This window comes from Canis lupus, chromosome 8, assembly GCF_003254725.2.
Source record: "Canis lupus dingo isolate Sandy chromosome 8, ASM325472v2, whole genome shotgun sequence".
Lineage (NCBI taxonomy): Eukaryota > Metazoa > Chordata > Mammalia > Carnivora > Canidae > Canis > Canis lupus.
The window spans coordinates 62587393-62605716 of NC_064250.1; the positions used below are offsets into that span (position 1 = coordinate 62587393).

The 18324-nt window shown below is 37.9% G+C and overlaps 1 protein-coding gene across 15 annotated transcripts in view; it reads right to left on the reverse strand.

Annotated features, from left to right (window-relative positions):
• The window catches only part of BTBD7 (BTB domain containing 7), a 109466-nt gene that overhangs the window by 6427 nt on the left and 84715 nt on the right, over positions 1-18324 (reverse strand). For 13 of the 15 annotated variants that reach the window (XM_035719667.2, XM_049113433.1, XM_049113436.1 and 10 more), the window contains 7 exons: positions 16511-16719; positions 14729-14804; positions 10721-10881; positions 6894-7037; positions 5169-5358; positions 2725-2903; positions 675-1124 (listed from right to left, as the gene is read on the reverse strand). In XM_035719667.2, coding sequence (XP_035575560.1) covers positions 675-1124; positions 2725-2903; positions 5169-5358; positions 6894-7037; positions 10721-10881; positions 14729-14804; positions 16511-16719 — 1409 coding nt within the window. Of the gene's footprint in view, positions 1-674; positions 1125-2724; positions 2904-5168; positions 5359-6893; positions 7038-10720; positions 10882-12347; positions 12477-14728; positions 14805-16510; positions 16720-18324 lie in introns of those variants that run through there. The other 2 variants (XM_049113439.1, XR_007412514.1) reach the window with 2 other exon arrangements.

An 18324-nucleotide genomic window follows, 5' to 3' on the forward strand; every position in this document is an offset into this window, starting at 1 on the left:
CCACCGACAATGTGTGTGACTGAGCAGGAAGACTTAAAAATCACTACTTTTCCCCAAAGGTATTATATAAACAGAAATTGAACCTCTAATACAATGCAAAATTGATCAAGGAATTCTTGCTTAATTTATTAGCTACTAACACTAGCTACTGCGGTTCCCAGTCAAATGAGTGCTCAGATGGAACAGCCTGCCAGAGGCAGACACAGGCATGAGGACTGATTATCTGTCCATTTTCTGAACAGGAGTCTTCCCCACATTGCTCCTGACAGTATATACAGCTATAAATAACTTCCCTTTCCCGCCCCATCAAAGCATCTGATAGAAGAGTAGATTCTACAGAAGTTAGGGCAGATTCTAGACATGTGCTTGAATGGAGCATCACAAAACTGGTAAGATCCACTGGCACTGCCCTGTGTCACTACCCCTTCTGAGTACCTGCAATGAGCACTAAGACGAAGAAGGTACCAACTACTTCCAACACACATCCCATCTCTCCCCCTGGCTCTCGCTCTGGTCCACTATCCTTCTCTCTTTCCCTGCAGTCTAGGTTTTTAGCCTGTCAGTAACACTTCTGGGCACTGCCGAGTCCCAGTACGGCTCCTAGGGTCAGGGAAATTGCTTCTAATTTTCCATGAACATTTTATTTTAGGTAAATTAGCGAAGTGCTAACTTACCACTTGTTTCTCACATGCTACTGTTGCTGAGGTGGTGGTGGCGGCGGCGGCAGCGGCCACTGTCTGTCTCCCTAGTCCTGTGGTGTTGGTGCAATCAGGTGCTGCTGCTTTAACACCTGGCAAGTAGACTGGAGGGGGACCAGCTTTAGGGGCTGTTCTGGAGTGAAACAGTGAATGATTACAGGGATAAGAGAATGAGCGTGAAGGGTGCTGGCTGGGAGGTCTTTGTTTCCAGCCTGCTTTGAGTTGGTTATGGATTGGGGTGGCTGGGGGGTGGTATGGAGGTGGTGGTGGGGGCAAGGGTGGATGGAAGGCCACAAAAGAGTCCAGATCTGTAAACATGGTTTCTGCAGGGGGGGTGCTGTTAACTCGACATCTCCCAGACTGTCTCATTGTCAAGAGTGGACTTTCGTCCCCGAAGCGTTCATCCGGAAAGAACTTGTGAGGATTCTAAGAAAGATTTAAACAAAGAAACAAATAAACAAAAAGGACATTTATTAGCAAATTTCCTAGATAGAAATTTACAGGCTGAGAGCGTTAAATGAGATCCTGCATTAAGTGTAGAGATTACTTAAAAATAAAATCTTGAAAAAAAAAAAAGATGGCAATAAACATACATTTGGCAAGAGAAAAAGGCACAACATATTTCTCTAGGCCAGAAGCCCAAGGAAAATAACAGCACAAAAGGATACAGCAGAGTCTCTGTAGCCTAAGACAGAGCTATCAAGGAGAGCTGTTTAACTAAATATTCCAGCAAGCAGGTCAGTAATCCCTTGCAAGATTATGTGATAATGCAAAAGTAGGAAATAAAACTTAATTCAAATGTCTTTGCTGAGAAAATAAAATTAAATACCAAAGGAAAAAAAGGCATACAAGTGAGGATCTTCCTAGAATTTTCTGACAAAGCATCGCACTCTGTCTGAAATAAAACCTATAAAATACTAATCCTTACCTGTTTATTACATATCACTCAGTTTGATTAGTATTTTGATAAATACTATATAGTAATTAACTTATAAAACTTTTATACAATTTAAGATATCAAGTTAAGATACAATTTAGAATGGCGAAGACTTAAAAGAAAGGAATAGGAAACAAGACTCTATTTCAGGGATGGAAACCATGGTAAAAAATAAAAATCAAGAACGGCCTGCTGCCCTGCCTAGAAACACCACACTACATTCCTCTTTGAAAACTCAGGCTAAACAAGTCTGGAGTCAGTGGCAAAAAAAAAAAAAAAAAAAAAAATGCAATCACTTAACCAGACAAAATTAAATTTTATTTTAGGCTCTGATTTAGCGGCTGTGAACAGACTACTTTACACGTTCTTTCTTCATTGCAAAACTGACGCTACTGCTCTTGTACTTGGTAAGAAATTAGGTTTTTTCCCCCTGCTTATTAAAAAAAAAAATTCATTCCTTGATTCTCATGCCTACAGGATTTGTAACTTCATGCAAAAACATTTTTATTACATGGAGGAGGAGAGAGGAAGAAGAAGGGCACCTGGCAGATCTGTTAAGTCTGGTAGTAGGCCACAAACTGAAACCTAGAGACCCAATGAGGGACAGAGAGCAGTGGAGGGTCAGAATTTCCTACTTCTTCTTTCACCTTTGATGAGGATGCACGCTATTAACTTTTAGCAAGCCTATTAGGCACTGGAGACACAGTTGCTTACATACAGCACCTCTTATCTTCACAACATCCACTCTACTGGTGAGGAAACTGATATTCAGAGTGCTTATGTGGTTGGCCCTGGTTAACTAACTAATTGATAAGCAGCAGAGCCAAGATATAAGTTCAGCTCTCCCTCCAAAGTCTGTGTGCTCCATCTCCATCCACTCGACACACTGCCTCTACCTGGGAGGCGGTGGTTGGGAGTGGGGGTGGGGGTACAGAGGACGACTTCCAGGCTATCACAGACCCTCAAGGCAGTGAAAGGGCATGCGCTAAGAAACAGATGCACATGCTGTGAGGGCTCCTTAAGATGTCTGAACTACTGTCTGCACAATGATCAAGGCTCCCTATCACACATTGTCAAAAGCCATCCCACCTGTAAGAGCTCAGCAGCAGCGTCCGCAAGACCAAATTCTCTTAACACTCGAATCTGTATCTCATAGCTGACCGTGGCACCTTCTCCACAGTTGAGTGCGTAGGCTCTCTGCACCTGCTCAGTATGCCGTAGTTCCTGCAGACGCCTGACCATGTCTTTCATAATGAGGAGACGAGGAACTGAAAAAAGAAAAGGTTGGTAGGCAAAATATCTGAGCTGCATGAAAACCCACTCACTGAGCATGAGAAAGAAAGCATGTGTTCTGCTTAGAATCTTCTTAAATATTTGGTGATAGCCTTTTAATTTCCTGGAAACATAGTAACTTATATGCTGCCTAGAGAAGGGGGACCCTGAATGGAGTCTCGAAAAATGAGAGAAAACCAGTCAGGTAAAGTAGCATGAAGGCATGTGTCTCAAGCAGAAGGACCAGGCATATGTCAAACAGGCAGGTGACAGCATGGCATGAGTAGCTGGTACCACTAGTAGAACTTAGGGTTCAAAGGTACAAGCAGGAAGAGTATTAAGAGAAGGCGAGACAGATAGGTAGGAGCAGATCACAAATGACCCAGCATATCATAAGGAATTTACATCCTGGAGGTTGAACCAAGCCTGCGGCCTAGTTTGTAAATAAAGTTTTACTGGCACACAGCTACATCCACTCGTTCAGGCAGTGTCTGTGGCTGCTTCTGATGGCAGAGTTGAGTAGCTTCGATGGAGACTGCAGAGCCCACAAAGCCTAAAATATCTACCAAGTGGCCCTACCAGAAAATGTCTGCTGAGTCCTGGTGTAAAAGCCAGAGTGGGAGTAAGGTTAGAGGCAGGAAGAGCAGTTAGGAACCTAGACTAAGGCTGTAACAGGGGGCTGAGGAATAGGGGACACAGTCTACAAATATCTAAGAGACAAACTGACCAGACTGGCCACCGGCTCTTTTTTCTGGGGAAAGGCGAGCTACCACTTCCTGAGTGCTTACTCTGTGCCAGGCAAACTCCTAAGCATCTTACTCACAGTACTTCCTCAAATCTTCATAACAACCCTAGAAAGGAGATATATCCATTTTGTAGACAAGGAAATTAATGCTCTGGGAAGTTATCTTGTCAAAAGTCACACAAATAAAGTGGCAGAGCCAGAATATGAGCCCATGAGTCTTCTCCAAGAGGCTATATTGTCTTCTTTAGAGTGAGGTGGGCAAGGAAGAGAGAAGAATCAGAGAACACCAGAATAGGACCGGGTCTTGTTAAATAAGACAACAAAGCCAAGTCTTCTTGTGAACATCTCTGGGCTTTTTAGATTCAGTTCTAAGATTAAATTATGCTGCTATTCAATTGTATTAACTCAAGCTGATAAAAACTGGGCTAGTGACCATAGCTTCAATATCTGCACAAATCAGCTATTAGTGATATTTCTCTTCTGTTGTCCAATGTATACTTTAAATAAATGATTGTCAGTGTTTTGTCAGTAGTGGCCAAATCTGATAAGGCCAGCAACTGAACAGACATTAGTCCCAGAATAAAATATATGTGTTCAATTAAAAGTTGTTATTCTTCTATTTGTCCTTAATTGAAACAGACATTTATAAGCAGAAAATGAATGATACCATTTCTAATAATGCTATAATTTGCTGATCTTTTTGAATCTTCCAGTGGTAATTGGCAAGAGCTATAAATTTCTGACCCCCAGATCACTGCGGATTTTCTTACCTTAAAAACTAACACTAGAGCCCTTTGGTTAAAATCAACATTAACTGATGCTCAGAAATTTTTGGGTGTAACAATTATGTATCTCTATCTATGGTCACTTTTCTCAAAGTCAAGACATAAGCCTGTATGTACTACAACAGAATTCACAGAGCAGATCCTGGGAGGCTGAATGGATCTCTAGGAAACCAACAGTGATCACATTTGGGGGCACAAGCCTAGACTCAAATATACAAGTTTATAACTCTCTTCAAAGTGTCTTATGTGAGCAATGGTTTATGGATATGAAAAATCAGAATTCCTCTGAACTAGTGGTTCTCAACAGGAAGCGATTTTACCCCACACAGCATATTTAGCAATGTCTAGAAACAGAAAAATGTTTCCGAAAAGTTGTCATAAAGGATGTGTGTGCGTGTGTTTTTGCACACACATGCTACTGGCATCTAGTGAGTATAGGCCAGGGCTGCTGCTGAACTCTCTACAGTGTGCAGGACAGCCCCTTCAACAAAGAATTATGTCAAGATGGCATGGTTGAGAAACCCTGGGCTAACCAGAAAACCTGTACATACTTGTTACAGGAAAATAAAATATGAAACAAAAACCCTAGCTTATTAAGTATTAATTCTTTAATTAGAACAATGCATAATGGGTATTGGAAAGAAGAGAGAATTAGCACATGTAAAAAGGCTACAAAAATGATCAGATTAATCATTTAAATATAAATGCCTGACACAAAGCTACTGCCTCACCTGGAATTTCATTGGCTACGACTGAAGGAGGGCTTGACTGGTGACTGCTGATCTGCTGGTGGCTCATCATGTGACAGCACTGTGGTACAGCGGTATTGACCATGTAAAGTGTGTCTGGCACATTGGACATTCTAACCATTCGCAAACGCACAAGATCTGTTTGCTCAACCATCATCTCGTCCAGCACTGACTGAAATAACAATTCAGTATTAAGAGAATCCATCAACTCATCTCTGGAAATCATGTTTGGAGAAAGATTATAACCTTTATCATATAAAAAAGGAACTAGTTTATTGTTTTCAGTGAATGAAGCTTAAAATTAATAGTGAAAGGAGAAAGAACCCCTACTTCTTTAATTTTTAAAGAATCTTTCTGTATCATCTTTGAAAAGAAATAATCATCTTCTGGTTGTTTGCTTTTAATTAAAGTATTCAAAATTTGAAGGAAGGTATAAAATTATTCAGAAGTAAATTATACCTAAAGTTACTAGAAGGAAAACAATCTATACATGGGCTAAGTATCAGATCCAACATGAAATGGTCAAAACACAAAATACTGAAGATCAATTTTAAATTCAACAGACGTATATAAACCCAACTGTTTAGTTTCAGATGAATCTCAACAAACTGCAGAGTGGCCAAAATGATGTAATGTATAAACCTCTTCCACATTTTCTGAGGGCAATTACCTACTGATGTGTGGGTTCAGCTGTCGGGGAACAGGAAGTCCCAGGAGGACTATGTGATTAGCTCCCCTCTGCCACATTCTGAGACAGAGGAGAATGCAGGGTCATTTCTTACAGACCTTTGTTTACCATATACCACCTCTGCTAAAGGCCTCTGCTAGTTGCATGCTGTTAAGCACTGAACTTATTTCCAAAAAACCAGACCCAATCATTTAGTTTTTTTCTTATTTTGGACTATTTATATTGTCAATCACTCAGTAAGAGGTAGATTATCCACCTAGCCAATAAAATTAACTTCTCACAAATCCTTTTACATAACTTAAGCTAGGAGGAGCTCTAAACATCAAAATGAGAAAAAAATTAAGGTAACTTCATTCTATATCCAAACACATTTTGCCTGTTAATTTGTTTCACAAAGCTTAAGGGTGATTTCTGACTTTCAAAGAGTTCCTCAAAAGTCCATCGCAAAGTTCTAATGGCCAAATATGGCTAATAAATATCACAGTATTCCATTTTTACATTACCACATTTTCTTGGAGTTCTTCATATTATGATACACAATTTACTTAATAAGCCTGAAATTTTCTCTTAGTTTTGTGCACTTATTCTAAAACTAAATAAAATTTCCAACAGTCAGCCACTACAGAAACACATTACAAGAAATCATGTCATTTCTTTAGTTTAATAAAGACAAAATGTGTGCAATCTTCTTTTAGAACATTTTTCCCATCCTGAAGATCACAATATACTGATAATAATTTCAGTTAAATTAATTTTTTTTCCAAATTAACAATTTGCAATGCAACTAAGATGAGAAAAATATAAAATGCAATTCAACATGACCTAAGTTATAAAAACATGCTTGATAATTAAACATTTCAGAAAAATATTCTCATGAGTAGTCACACTAGAGTTTATTTCACTTTTCCTATTATTGGATATTTAGGTGACTTCTATATACTTTTACAATACCACAATGAGTATCTTTGTGCTTATAGTTCATAAAATGTATTCCAATATCTTAAAATGGTTTTCATTACCTTTGCTTCCTCCACATAGGGAGAGAATAGTCGAGGACGAACATATATTCCAGCATTTTTTTGCCGTAACCAAGCATTGGACTTTCCACCTTCTGTTGTAGGAAGCATATCTGATGGAGGAGTACTAATCAAGCCTCTTTTCATCTTGAAAAAAAAAATTTTTTTAGATGAACTAATGATTTATGTAGACCTAGAATACTACTAAGATGAAAAATTACACCTATAAATCATGAAAACTTAGGAATATACACGAAATTTCAAAATACTCCAAATGTTTGAGATTATTTAAAAGACTCAGCAATAAAGAGGTACTACAATATACCACTTTTCTTTATATAGAGGAATGATGTTTTTATTTTTTTAAAGGTTTTTTTAAAAATTTTTATTTATTTATGATAGTCTCACACACACACACACACACACAGACACACAGAGAGGCAGAGACACAGGCAGAGGGAGGAGCAGGCTCCATGCACCGGGAGCCTGACGTGGGATTCGATCCCGGGTCTCCAGGATCACGCCCTGGGCCAAAGGTAGGCGCTAAACCGCTGCACCACCCAGGGATCCCCAGGAATGATGTTTTTAAAACAAGAGCTATAGTAATTAAAAATATAATTAGTTGGATTAACTTTCAGAACTTTCAATGAAAACCAATTTCTACCTTTTTTTACTTACTCATCTAGAGGATTCCATACCCATTCCACCCCCCCCAAAACAAAACAAGGACATCTTCTTGGGCCTGTATCTACAATACAAGGATGCACGTGGTCTGCCTGGTGGTTAAGGGAAAGGAGCTCTTGGGGAGGCAGATTGGACACAAATATCAAACTCCCCATTTAACAGGTGCATGACCATGGATATGTCCTTTTAGGCTAGACCTGACTTTAAAGGGCTCCCCGATGGCCCTGGAGATGGGACCCTGCATGACTAAATGTGGTGGCCCTGTTGTTTCCTCGTGTATGCTAGGAGAAAATAAATCAAATACCTACAGCTCATAAAGTGGTTGTGAGGATTAATGACAGTAATGCACAGTGCTTAGCACACACTAGGAGTGTTTTATGCTTAACAGCCATTATTAGCAAACTTTCACCAGGGACTTCTGTGTGAAGCACAGAATTAAGAATAGAGATATGTATTTTCTAAGTCTACTAAACAAAGTTCTAAATTATTTTTCTAAACCAAATTCAGGGTTCAATTTGGCTTGTGTCCCATGTTTTAAACAAAACCAAACATTGTAAAACAGGCAAAACAAAAACTAAACATTTTTTTTAAAGATTTTATTTATTTATTGAGACAGAGAGAGAGAGAGAGAGAAAGAGAGAGAGAGAGACAGGCAGAGGGAGAAGCAGGCTCCATGCAGAGAGCCTGACGTGGGACTCGATCCAGGGTCTCCAGGATCACGCCCTGGGCTGCAGGCGGCGCTAAACCGCTGCGCCACCGGGGCTGCCCTCAACGTTGTTTTGTGTCTAATATTACTCTTGTTAATTCTTCCATTAGTTAAAATTGTTTTTAACTAATAAAATACAGCATTAGATAGTATTAAAAGCAGAAAAGCTCATAACTCTAACCTACTCTAACTGTAATAACGCTGATATATTTCCTGTCAGTCTTGTTCAATGGATTTTTACATAACTGAATTCTAGAATACATAAAAACACATTAGTTTGTATTATTCTTTCTGAAATTATATTCTATCATTAGCATTTTTCATTGTTGCTATATTAGTCTTTATAATCATTGTTCAGGGCAGCAAAATATTCTGAGTAGTGTACTACAGTTTACTTTTATTTTTTCTGTTATTAAACATTCGAGCAGGTTTCAAATATTTAAGGATATGCTACTAATGTACCAGCTATACTTCTCCTATGGGATGGTAATATTATTTCAAAATATACTGACTTGGGGCGCCTGGGTGGCTCAGATGGTTAAGTGTCTGCCTTCGACTGAGGTCATGATCCCAGGGTCCTGGGATCAAACCCTATGTCAGGCTCCTGCTCGGCTTCTCCCTTTCCCTCTGCTCCCTCACCCAACTCTCTCTCACTCTGTCTTGTTCTATCTCAAATAAATAAATAAAATCTTGGAAAAAAAAGATAATTCCTACTAAAATAAAAACAGTGACTTAATAGGTGAAAAAAATGGTAACCTATGGTTTTACTTTGCCTTCTTTGGTGTGTGTGATTACTAGTGAGACTGAACACTTTTTTCTAATTAGAAATATAAATATTTAATTATTTTCTTCTAGTTTTCCCATGTTTCAATTTAATATTTAATTCTGCAATCTAATAGCGATTAATTTTGTGTGCAAGTGAAATGAGGTTTTAACTTTAAACAAATTCCCCCCTAACTCACCATCTAGTCCAGCAAAATGATTCACTGATTTCTGATAGATTATGATATGTTTAATTCTTATATATTAATGAGGAATTTTTTTTTAATGAGGATTTTTTTCTGGGCTATTTGGTCTTGTCTGTTTTGCTAGCATCACAGATCAGAATTTTTTTTTGTTTCTGTTTTTGTTTTTTAAAGCTCTAGGCCCAATGTGGGCCCTGAACTCACAAACCTGAGATCAAGAGTTACGTGCTTTACCAACTGAGCCAGACAGGCATCCCTAGAGTTTTTAAATTTTATTTATTTACTTATTTTATTATTATTATTATTATTATTATTATTATTATTCATGAGAGACCCACATAGAGAGAGAGAAGCAGAGACACAGGCAGAGGGAGAAGCACGCCCCATGCAGGGAGCCTAACGTGGGACTCCATCCCGGGTCTCCAGGATCACACCCCGGGCCGAAGGCAACGCTAAACCGCTGAGCCACCCAGGCTGCCCCATCCCTAGAGTTTTAAAATATATTTTAAATTCTGGAATAGTTATCCTTCCTTCATTATATTCGCTTTACAGAACTTAAAAAAAAATTCTTATCAAACAAATAAATGAATATGGAAGAGGGAGGGAGGAAAACCAAAAAACAAACTCTTAACAGAGAACAAAGTGAAGCTAACCAGACAGGAGGTAGAAGGGGGAGAGGGGAAACAAGTGATGGGGGTTAAGAAGGGCACTTGTTGTGATGAGCACCGGGTGTTGTATATAAGTGCTGAATCATGAAATTCCTCACCGGAAATGAATATTACACTGTATGATAACTAACAGGAATTTCAACAAAAACTTGGAAAGAAAATAAATAAATGAAACAGTCGCATGCAATGAAAAAAAAAATTCTTATCAGTTTTTTTCCAGATGATTTTGTTTCTGAGCAGCTGAAAAAACTGTCTATAAGCATTGCAATAAAGTTATAGATCAATGTGTGAAGAAGTAATATTTATAATACTTATTTCTCACATCCATTAATTCAAGCAATTCTATTAGTTTAAGAAATTCACTTTAAAAAAGCTATGAAAGTAATATGATCAGCTCCATTAATTTTTAACTGAAATACGATCATAAGATTCAGTCATCCCTTTCACACTGAACCCTTCTCTTCTCCCTGATTTACTGCTGTGTTTGAGAAGTCTCCAGAGGTAATTTCTACCCTTTTCTTTGTGAACAGGATCTACTTGATCTACACTGATCCTCCTACACTACCTTTTGCAAAAGTAAGACGGCTCTACCCACTTAACTCTCATTCACCAAGCATTTATTTGTGCCATTGGCCAACATGAGGGACACAATATGGTACAAAACACACATCTGTCTCTGTTCTCATGGACTTTGTGGATTTACAATACTTTATTAGTAGAAATTACGTAAAATGATAAAAAAAAGAAGTCTTTACATTTTGGCGCATTTTCTTTTCATGAAAGAGATAAATGAACAAACGTACTTACCGCATCACTTAGGACTTCACTGTTTATAGGTAAGATATGTTCAATTCGCACAAAAGGTAAGAGAGAAGAAAGGATCTCTCTAAGCTCTTCGATGTCTAGGTCTCGTCTTTTTACGCCTCTTCTGTTTACACTATGGGCAGTGCCACTTAGTAAGTTTGGCTCTATGGGACAGAAAACGAAAAGTCTCCTACCAAATACAAATTTTTACCTTTTTTTCTCTAGTACACTTTTAGTAACATGCTTTATACTTAAGTGCATCTGCTTTAAAAAGGATTATAAATTACTTTTGTGTCTTAAGTTTTCTTAATAGAGATGTTCTTCTACAAAGATAAAGCATGTCAACAGTATAACTTTTTTTTTATTGTTTTGCACTAAAGAATAAGAAGAATTCTTTTCCACATACTAACACAAAGGAGAAAAGATGACAATCTATTAGAATCTAGTTTGACCAAGGGCTTTTTCTTAAGCTTTTACACTGCTGTGACCAGTTTTTAGTACAATTAAGGGCATTACATGGCAAATGCTATTTCTGGTAACTGTGGGTTATCAGGATACTGATTAGGCTACCATATGTTTACCAGCAATTTAATAAAATACTAATTACCTGGTATCTAAAGCAGCAAACTAAGGCACCTGGGTGGCTCAGTCAGTTGAGCATCTGCCTTCGGCTCAGGTCATGATCCCAGGGTCCTCAGATGGAGCCCCATATCGAGCTCCCTGCTCAGCGGGGAGTCTATGCTTCTCCATACCCTGCCACCCTCACTCCCCCTGCTTGTGCACTTTTGCTCTCTGTCTCAAATAAATAAAATCTTTTTTTTTTAAGTGAAATCTAATGTGCACTGTATTTAACTTTGATTTTTATGATAGTCTCCTAAATCTCCCTAATATGGGAATGTTACTGCATAAAAGTGAACACTTTGATCTCTGACACAAAATATATTCCCACTGTCCAGAGCAGAGAGTAAAGGTTTTCTTCATTAGGTATCAATGAAAGAAGATCTTAAGTATATATAAGCTTACAACATTGAGTGGAAAACAAAAATTACTAAAATTTTGGGAATCTTTAATCATATCTATAATCTAGTGGTTATATATTTTTTCTTTAAAAAGTAAGATCCTTATCATTCCCAAATATAAGTGTATTTTTTGCAAACACTCTATAGGCAAACAAGTATTTCCCTTAAATCATGTGTAAATCCCATCAAATCTCTCATGGATAGAGAGATAAGAAATAATTGTTTTTGAGAAGCTAAGCTTCTTCTGGCATCATTCAATATAAAACTGTTGCAAGCATGTGGAAAAGGGTTTTTTTTCCTTGCCTTGCTATGATTTGGCTTCATACTTATTATACAAAGCACTGCTTTTCGAAAAAAAATTTTTCCCCCCTTAAAATAGTGGCATCCTGTTTTCATACGAAATCTTACATAAAACTCCCAAGTAAGTAATGGGTAAGGGCAGAACCTTATACAGAAAGGAGGCTGAAAAGAGCTGCCTGGTATGCTCAGGTTCCTGCTCATTCCTGGAAGAGCCTTCTGCTCCAACCCCATTGGGAAACTACTATTTAAGGGAAATCTTATCAAGGATGCTCATTATCTGCTCATAAACATGGCATTTTATCATAACCAACCTTACACCAGTGAACAGGCCTATGGCCTACAATGATTATGCAGCATCATATACAATTAATTCTTGTTGTTGGAGGAATCCTGTTCTATAAAGTCACCGTCAACAATCAGCAAACACTTAACCACTGCTCCTAAGGGAAACACAGGGTGAGATTCCTATAAGCCTCTGGTTCCAGTTTTATTACCTGGTCAAGACAAAAACGTTGTTTTAGGTGTGTTTCTGTTTAAAGACACCTTATTACTATATATTGTTGATTTGCCCTCGCAGCCAACAAGCACTGCCACTCATATCTGAATGAAGCTGAATTTAACTCCTAGTTTCTCTGTGAAGGGACATCACAGCCTTCCTGTGCCTGGAAACACCATACAGCACTAGAAGTTATAATGGGAGGCCAGCTGGATCAGTGAGGTCACCAAAAACAACACCCACCCATAAAATATGAAAAACTTGGCACTGAATGGAATGAAAAGGACACTTGTTTGCAGTATGAGAAGTGAAATGAGAAGGCAGAGCGGCACCTTGTTCCACCCGAAGCTGGGAATACGTGCATCAGGGGACTCCAATGTTTTGTCACTCTGAGCATGTCTGTAGTTGACCATGAAAGTGTTGTGGGTACTGGTTTTGGGGTTATAAATAAATTTTAGCAGGTAGATGAATTTGCAAATACAGAGTCTGCAAGTAAAGACAGATGGTATATTGGCATTTCAAAAAGACCTAAATTAAAACTAGTGGCTTTAATATTCAACACAATTCTATTTTTTTTTAAGATTTTATTTATTTATTAGAGACACAGAAAGAGAGAGAGAGAGATTGGGAGAGAGAGGCAGAAACACAAACAGAGGGAGAAGTAGGCTCCATGCAGGGAGCCTGACGTGGGACTCGATCCTGGGTCCCCAGGATCACACTCCGGGCCGAAGGCAGGCGCTAAACTGCTGAGCCACTGCGGCTGCCCTTCAACACAATTCTTATCTGAGAATTACTAAAAGGCTTTTGCAGGCCATAGAGAAATAAATTAGTAGGAGAAATTAGAGGTTTTGAAAGTCAGATTTAGTTTGAAATTTTTATGTATTTTAAAACATGACAGACAAACCCTATAAATGCACTAAAAATTTATCATTGACCTAAACACTTTTTTCAAAAGATTTTATTTATTTATTTGACAGAGAGTTAAGCATAAACAGGATGAGTAGCAGAGGGAAAGGGAGAAGCAGGCTCTCTGCTGAGCAAGGAGCCCAATGTGGGGCCCAATCCCTGAGTCAAAAGCTTAACCGACTTAGCCACCCAGGTGTCCCAACTTGAACACTTTATAAATAGGTGAACTTCATGGTATGAAAAGTATATCTAAAAAAGCCAACAAGAAATGACAGGCAACAGAAATCTCTATTTAATTTTTCTAGTTAAAATGTTTTGAAAGGAAATGTTTTGATTTGGATTTGCTATATAGAGGCATACAAACATTCTGAGGGAAGGAGCATGCGTGCGATGTTTCTACCTCTTCTGCAGTATCCCCAGTTGGAAGCCATCCAAAAGCATTATTTTTCCTTTACCTTCCACAAAAAAATTTCTTTTAAAGATTTTATTTATTTATTCATGAGACACACACACACACACACACACACACACACACACACACAGGCAGAAACACAGGCAGTGGGAGAAGCAGGCCCTGCAAGGAGCCTGATGCAGGACTGTATCCTAGACCCCAGGATCAGGCACTGAGTCAAAGGCAGACACTCAACCACTGAGCTACTCAGGTGTCCCTACCTTCCACAAAATTTAAAAATAAACAAGCATGCTTTTTGGGCCGGGGTAGGAGGTGGGGAGATCAGTCATACATTTTTTAATTGAGGTAAAGTTCGCATAAACCTCACCATTTTAGCCATTTTAAAGTATACAATTCAGTCAGTAGTTTTTAGTATATTTAAAATGTTATACACACATTACTATCTAATTCCTAAACATTTTCATCAGCAATATGCTTTTGTAATACTTTAATCATTAAATGAAAAATTTCACTCTAATACTTGTATAAATCAGTAAACATTTATTATTAGCACATAGATAATTCCTAAACATTGCCATCAGCAATATGCTTTTGTAATACTTTAATCATTAAATGAAAAATTTCACTCTAATACTTCTATAAATCAGTCAACATTTCTTATTAGCACATAGATAACATTAAAAGTACACTTTTAAAATTGTAAAATAAAAATTTCTGGTATATTTGTTTCTAATAAAGTATACCCTTCTCCACTAAAGGATTTTACAGATCATAAAAATTTCTATTTCCAGCAGGTAATAGTGGCTACTGTCAAGACTGACACATAGCATGTCTCTGAATAAAAAAACTTACAGTATAAACTAATTTTGTAAGCTTACCTCTGTCAGCTATTCTTTTCATCAATTGATGCTCACCCCATTTAATCAGATATTTAAGGATATCTTGTTCACTTGCCTAGAATAAAAAATGATTTATATTCATTTTAGTGAAATTAGACAAATGGCAAATTTCATTAATGACTTCCTAGGTCATAATTTACACACAGTATGCAACTTACCACATTTCATGCTACACTGGCTGTTTGAAATGTTCCACTAAAGCTGAGGTCCACCAGCAGCAAACACACAACTGCTTTCCATGTGTTTTGTCCAGTAACTTACCTCTTGGCTCCAACTAAATTTTTTATTCTTGCTTTCATCTTTATGTTTTGTTTATCCTATTCTCTTCACCTATTTTAAACTTATTTTATTCTACTATATGGTCTCTATACAGCTGCCTTAAATTCTTCTTGGGATAGGAAGAGATGAATAGATGAAAGTAAATGTATATAGATACCAAGTGATTCTGTTGCAAGAACAGAAAATACAGATACAGAGACTTGTTTTGACAGAGAAACTACAATCTGCACAAGGTATGCTACTGACTGGTGAGGGCCCTTCAAGCAGTCTGTGAAATGGCAAGGTGCCCCTCAAATCTTTGTACTTTACTGAAAATCTTAGAGCAAATCTAGGCTGCAGTCCAAGGTTTTTACTTTCTAAATAGAAATGCAAAACTTTCTAAAGACAATAATCTGAGAGAACTGACAAATCCTAATCCCCATAATGCATGCAGTCTGGATCAGGACAATGAAACGAGGTTAATGAACACAGAGCCTAAATAAATCAAATCCAATTACGACATCATTTGTATTGCAATCAAAGCACAGATGCTACGTTGATTATTTAACTTGTCACTTAATTTTTTTTTAAAGATTTTATTTATTTATTCAAGACAGACACAAAGGGGTGGGGGGCAGAGACACAGGCAGAGGGAGAAGCAGGCTCCATGCAGGGAGCCCAATGTGACTCGATCCCGGGACTCCAGGATCACGCCCTGGGCCAAAGGCGGGCACTGAACCAATGAGCCACAGGGATCCCCACGTCACTGAATTTCTAACTGGGATGGAAGCATTTTATAATTTTCCTAGTATAAATATAAAGAAATAGGTAATGGCTCAGTGGGTTTATATTTTTATAACATTAAAACTGTTGTATAGTTTTCGGCATAAAATTCGTATAACAATGCCAAAAAAATTAAACTTGAACATATGTTACTTCAAAGTATTTTTTGCAATATTTTAAATCTATTGTTAGTTTAAGTTACCAAATTATATTGACATATAAGTCAATGACAGAAGAATTTGCTAAAAACTACTTCTGATTAAAAATAAGTAGTTCAAAACATTACTGTATTTTGGTAAAACACATATACTAAATTTTTATAAGCATTTGAGTAGTCAGAAATTGAATACTACTCTTACTTTGTGCTGAGTAAGCTACTGTCTATAGTCCAAGTACCTGATACTCCATCAAAAACAAGAAAGTGTGATAATGAATTGATGGAAGCCAAGAAAATCATTGTTGGGATATGCTTCTGACCTCGCCTACTGCCTCAACCCCATTGGTGTATAGTTGGTTGAGACCAGAACTTGTTCACAGTGCGGAGTTAGAGCAGCAAGTGCACAAAGGGCCAGAGAGCCAGAAGGCTTTTCCTGTACAAATCTGAAAAGGGCATACCTGGCTGGGCTGATCTCCCTAGATGGTAGAATAACAGAGTATAGATGGGTTTCCTGGTGAACACATGGATGACAATTACTTTGACAAGTATATATAAATGATTACCTGTAGGTAGTCAGACTGGATAGCAGTGAGCAGATGGTCTTTGCTGAGTTCATAAAAAACATCCGAAGTCATGACCTGGGAAAACTCCTCACAGAGGAAATGTAAAGCTTGTCGGTGTACCCATTTAGAGCCATATGGATGAGAGCTCCACTTGAGGATGGCAATTAAGGTATCTAATGAGATGCTCTCAGCAATGATATCCTCACAGCCTAAAAGAGAAGGCAAATACTTCTTAAAATTAATCATAAATATTCCTTATTGAACATTAGTATGTTAGATAATATATTTAAAAGTAGCAATAGTAAAAAAAAGAACAAGGAGATAAATAAAATTTCAAGAGAAATTACCAAGACCTGGTAGGATGGGGTAACAACAGGTAACAATAGACTATGACATCTATAGGAAACCTGCTGTCCAGTAGAGACAAATCCATAGAAAGAGGCAGAGAATCCTCATAATTGTTTAAGAAAATCAGTATCTATGTGCAAATCCAACAACCTAAAGTAAGACACTACAGCAGAGAGGACTGGATCATAAGGGAAAGAAGAGAAGGGAAAACTGACACAGTTGTGGGAATTGGCCAGAGAATGGGTACGGATGACACCTGACGGATAGAGAATCCGTCTCTATCCGGATAGAGAAGACAAGTAGGCTATCTTCTTTGAACTAGGAGAATATATGTTCTAATAAAACAACAATTTGCATTGTTGATAGCTTAAACTCTCAGAATAGAGACAATATAGTTTTATGCTCATCTGAGATGAATTCTGGTGGATTTAAAAGAAATAAGTAGTTTAAGGAAAAGAACCAGGCTTCTGGAGAAAGTGATTATGACACTGTAAGGACTCAAAAAAGTGAAGATAACCTGAGGATAGTCAACTATTTTCCTTAGGAGAGATCATTTCAAAATATAAAGATAAAAAATGTAAAATCTGAGTGATAAAAACTGTGGAAGGGAAAATGATTGAAGTTGGACAGAAATTCTTTATAATTGTTTACAAGAAACCCTGATAATTTGGGGGAGAAAAGAGGCATTTACCACTAAAGAGGCTGCTCTCTAATGAGCTCACAGCTTTGAAAGATACAGCCAAAATAAAGACCATCAATGAACTCCAGAGACTTGCAAAGTTCAATGTTACTGTGAAACCATGAAAGGCAAAAAGTGAAAGGTAATGACTGATTACCCTTTTTTCAGGTGACATGAGATCATCAGCAGACAATACAGGGTACAAGAAGTCATGCTTCATTCTCTTTTCTGATACAGTACCAGATAACCAGACTATCATAAAGAATGGTGTAACCTGACTTCTGCAAAGCATTTAACAAAATACTTTATGAAGTCTCTAGAAGACAGGGATGCTGTCTTCACTGTATGTCTAGCACCTTCTTGCACATGGGAGGTGCTACATAAAAATTTGTTGAGTGTGCAAACGAGATCTTTGCAGATAAGATAAAGAGCAGTATATGGGTGACAGAACAGTGGTTACCGGAACCGTTTGCAAGTAGCACTGATTAACCTGGGGGATGGGAGTGGGGAGTCTCTGTTTTTGTGATATTAATTAAGAACTTGAATGAAGATGGGGAAAATATGCTTCAAAATCTCCAGATGATGGGCAGCTCCAGTGGCACAGTGGTTTAGCTCTGCCTGCAGCCCGGGGTGTGATCCTGGAGACCTGGGATCGAGTCCCACGTCAGGCTCCCTGCATAGAGCCTGGTTCTCCCTCTGCCTGTGTCTCTGTCTTTCTCTCTCTCTGTGTGTCTCTATGAATAAATAAATAAGTAAATCTTAAAATCTCCAGATGAGGGGATCCCTG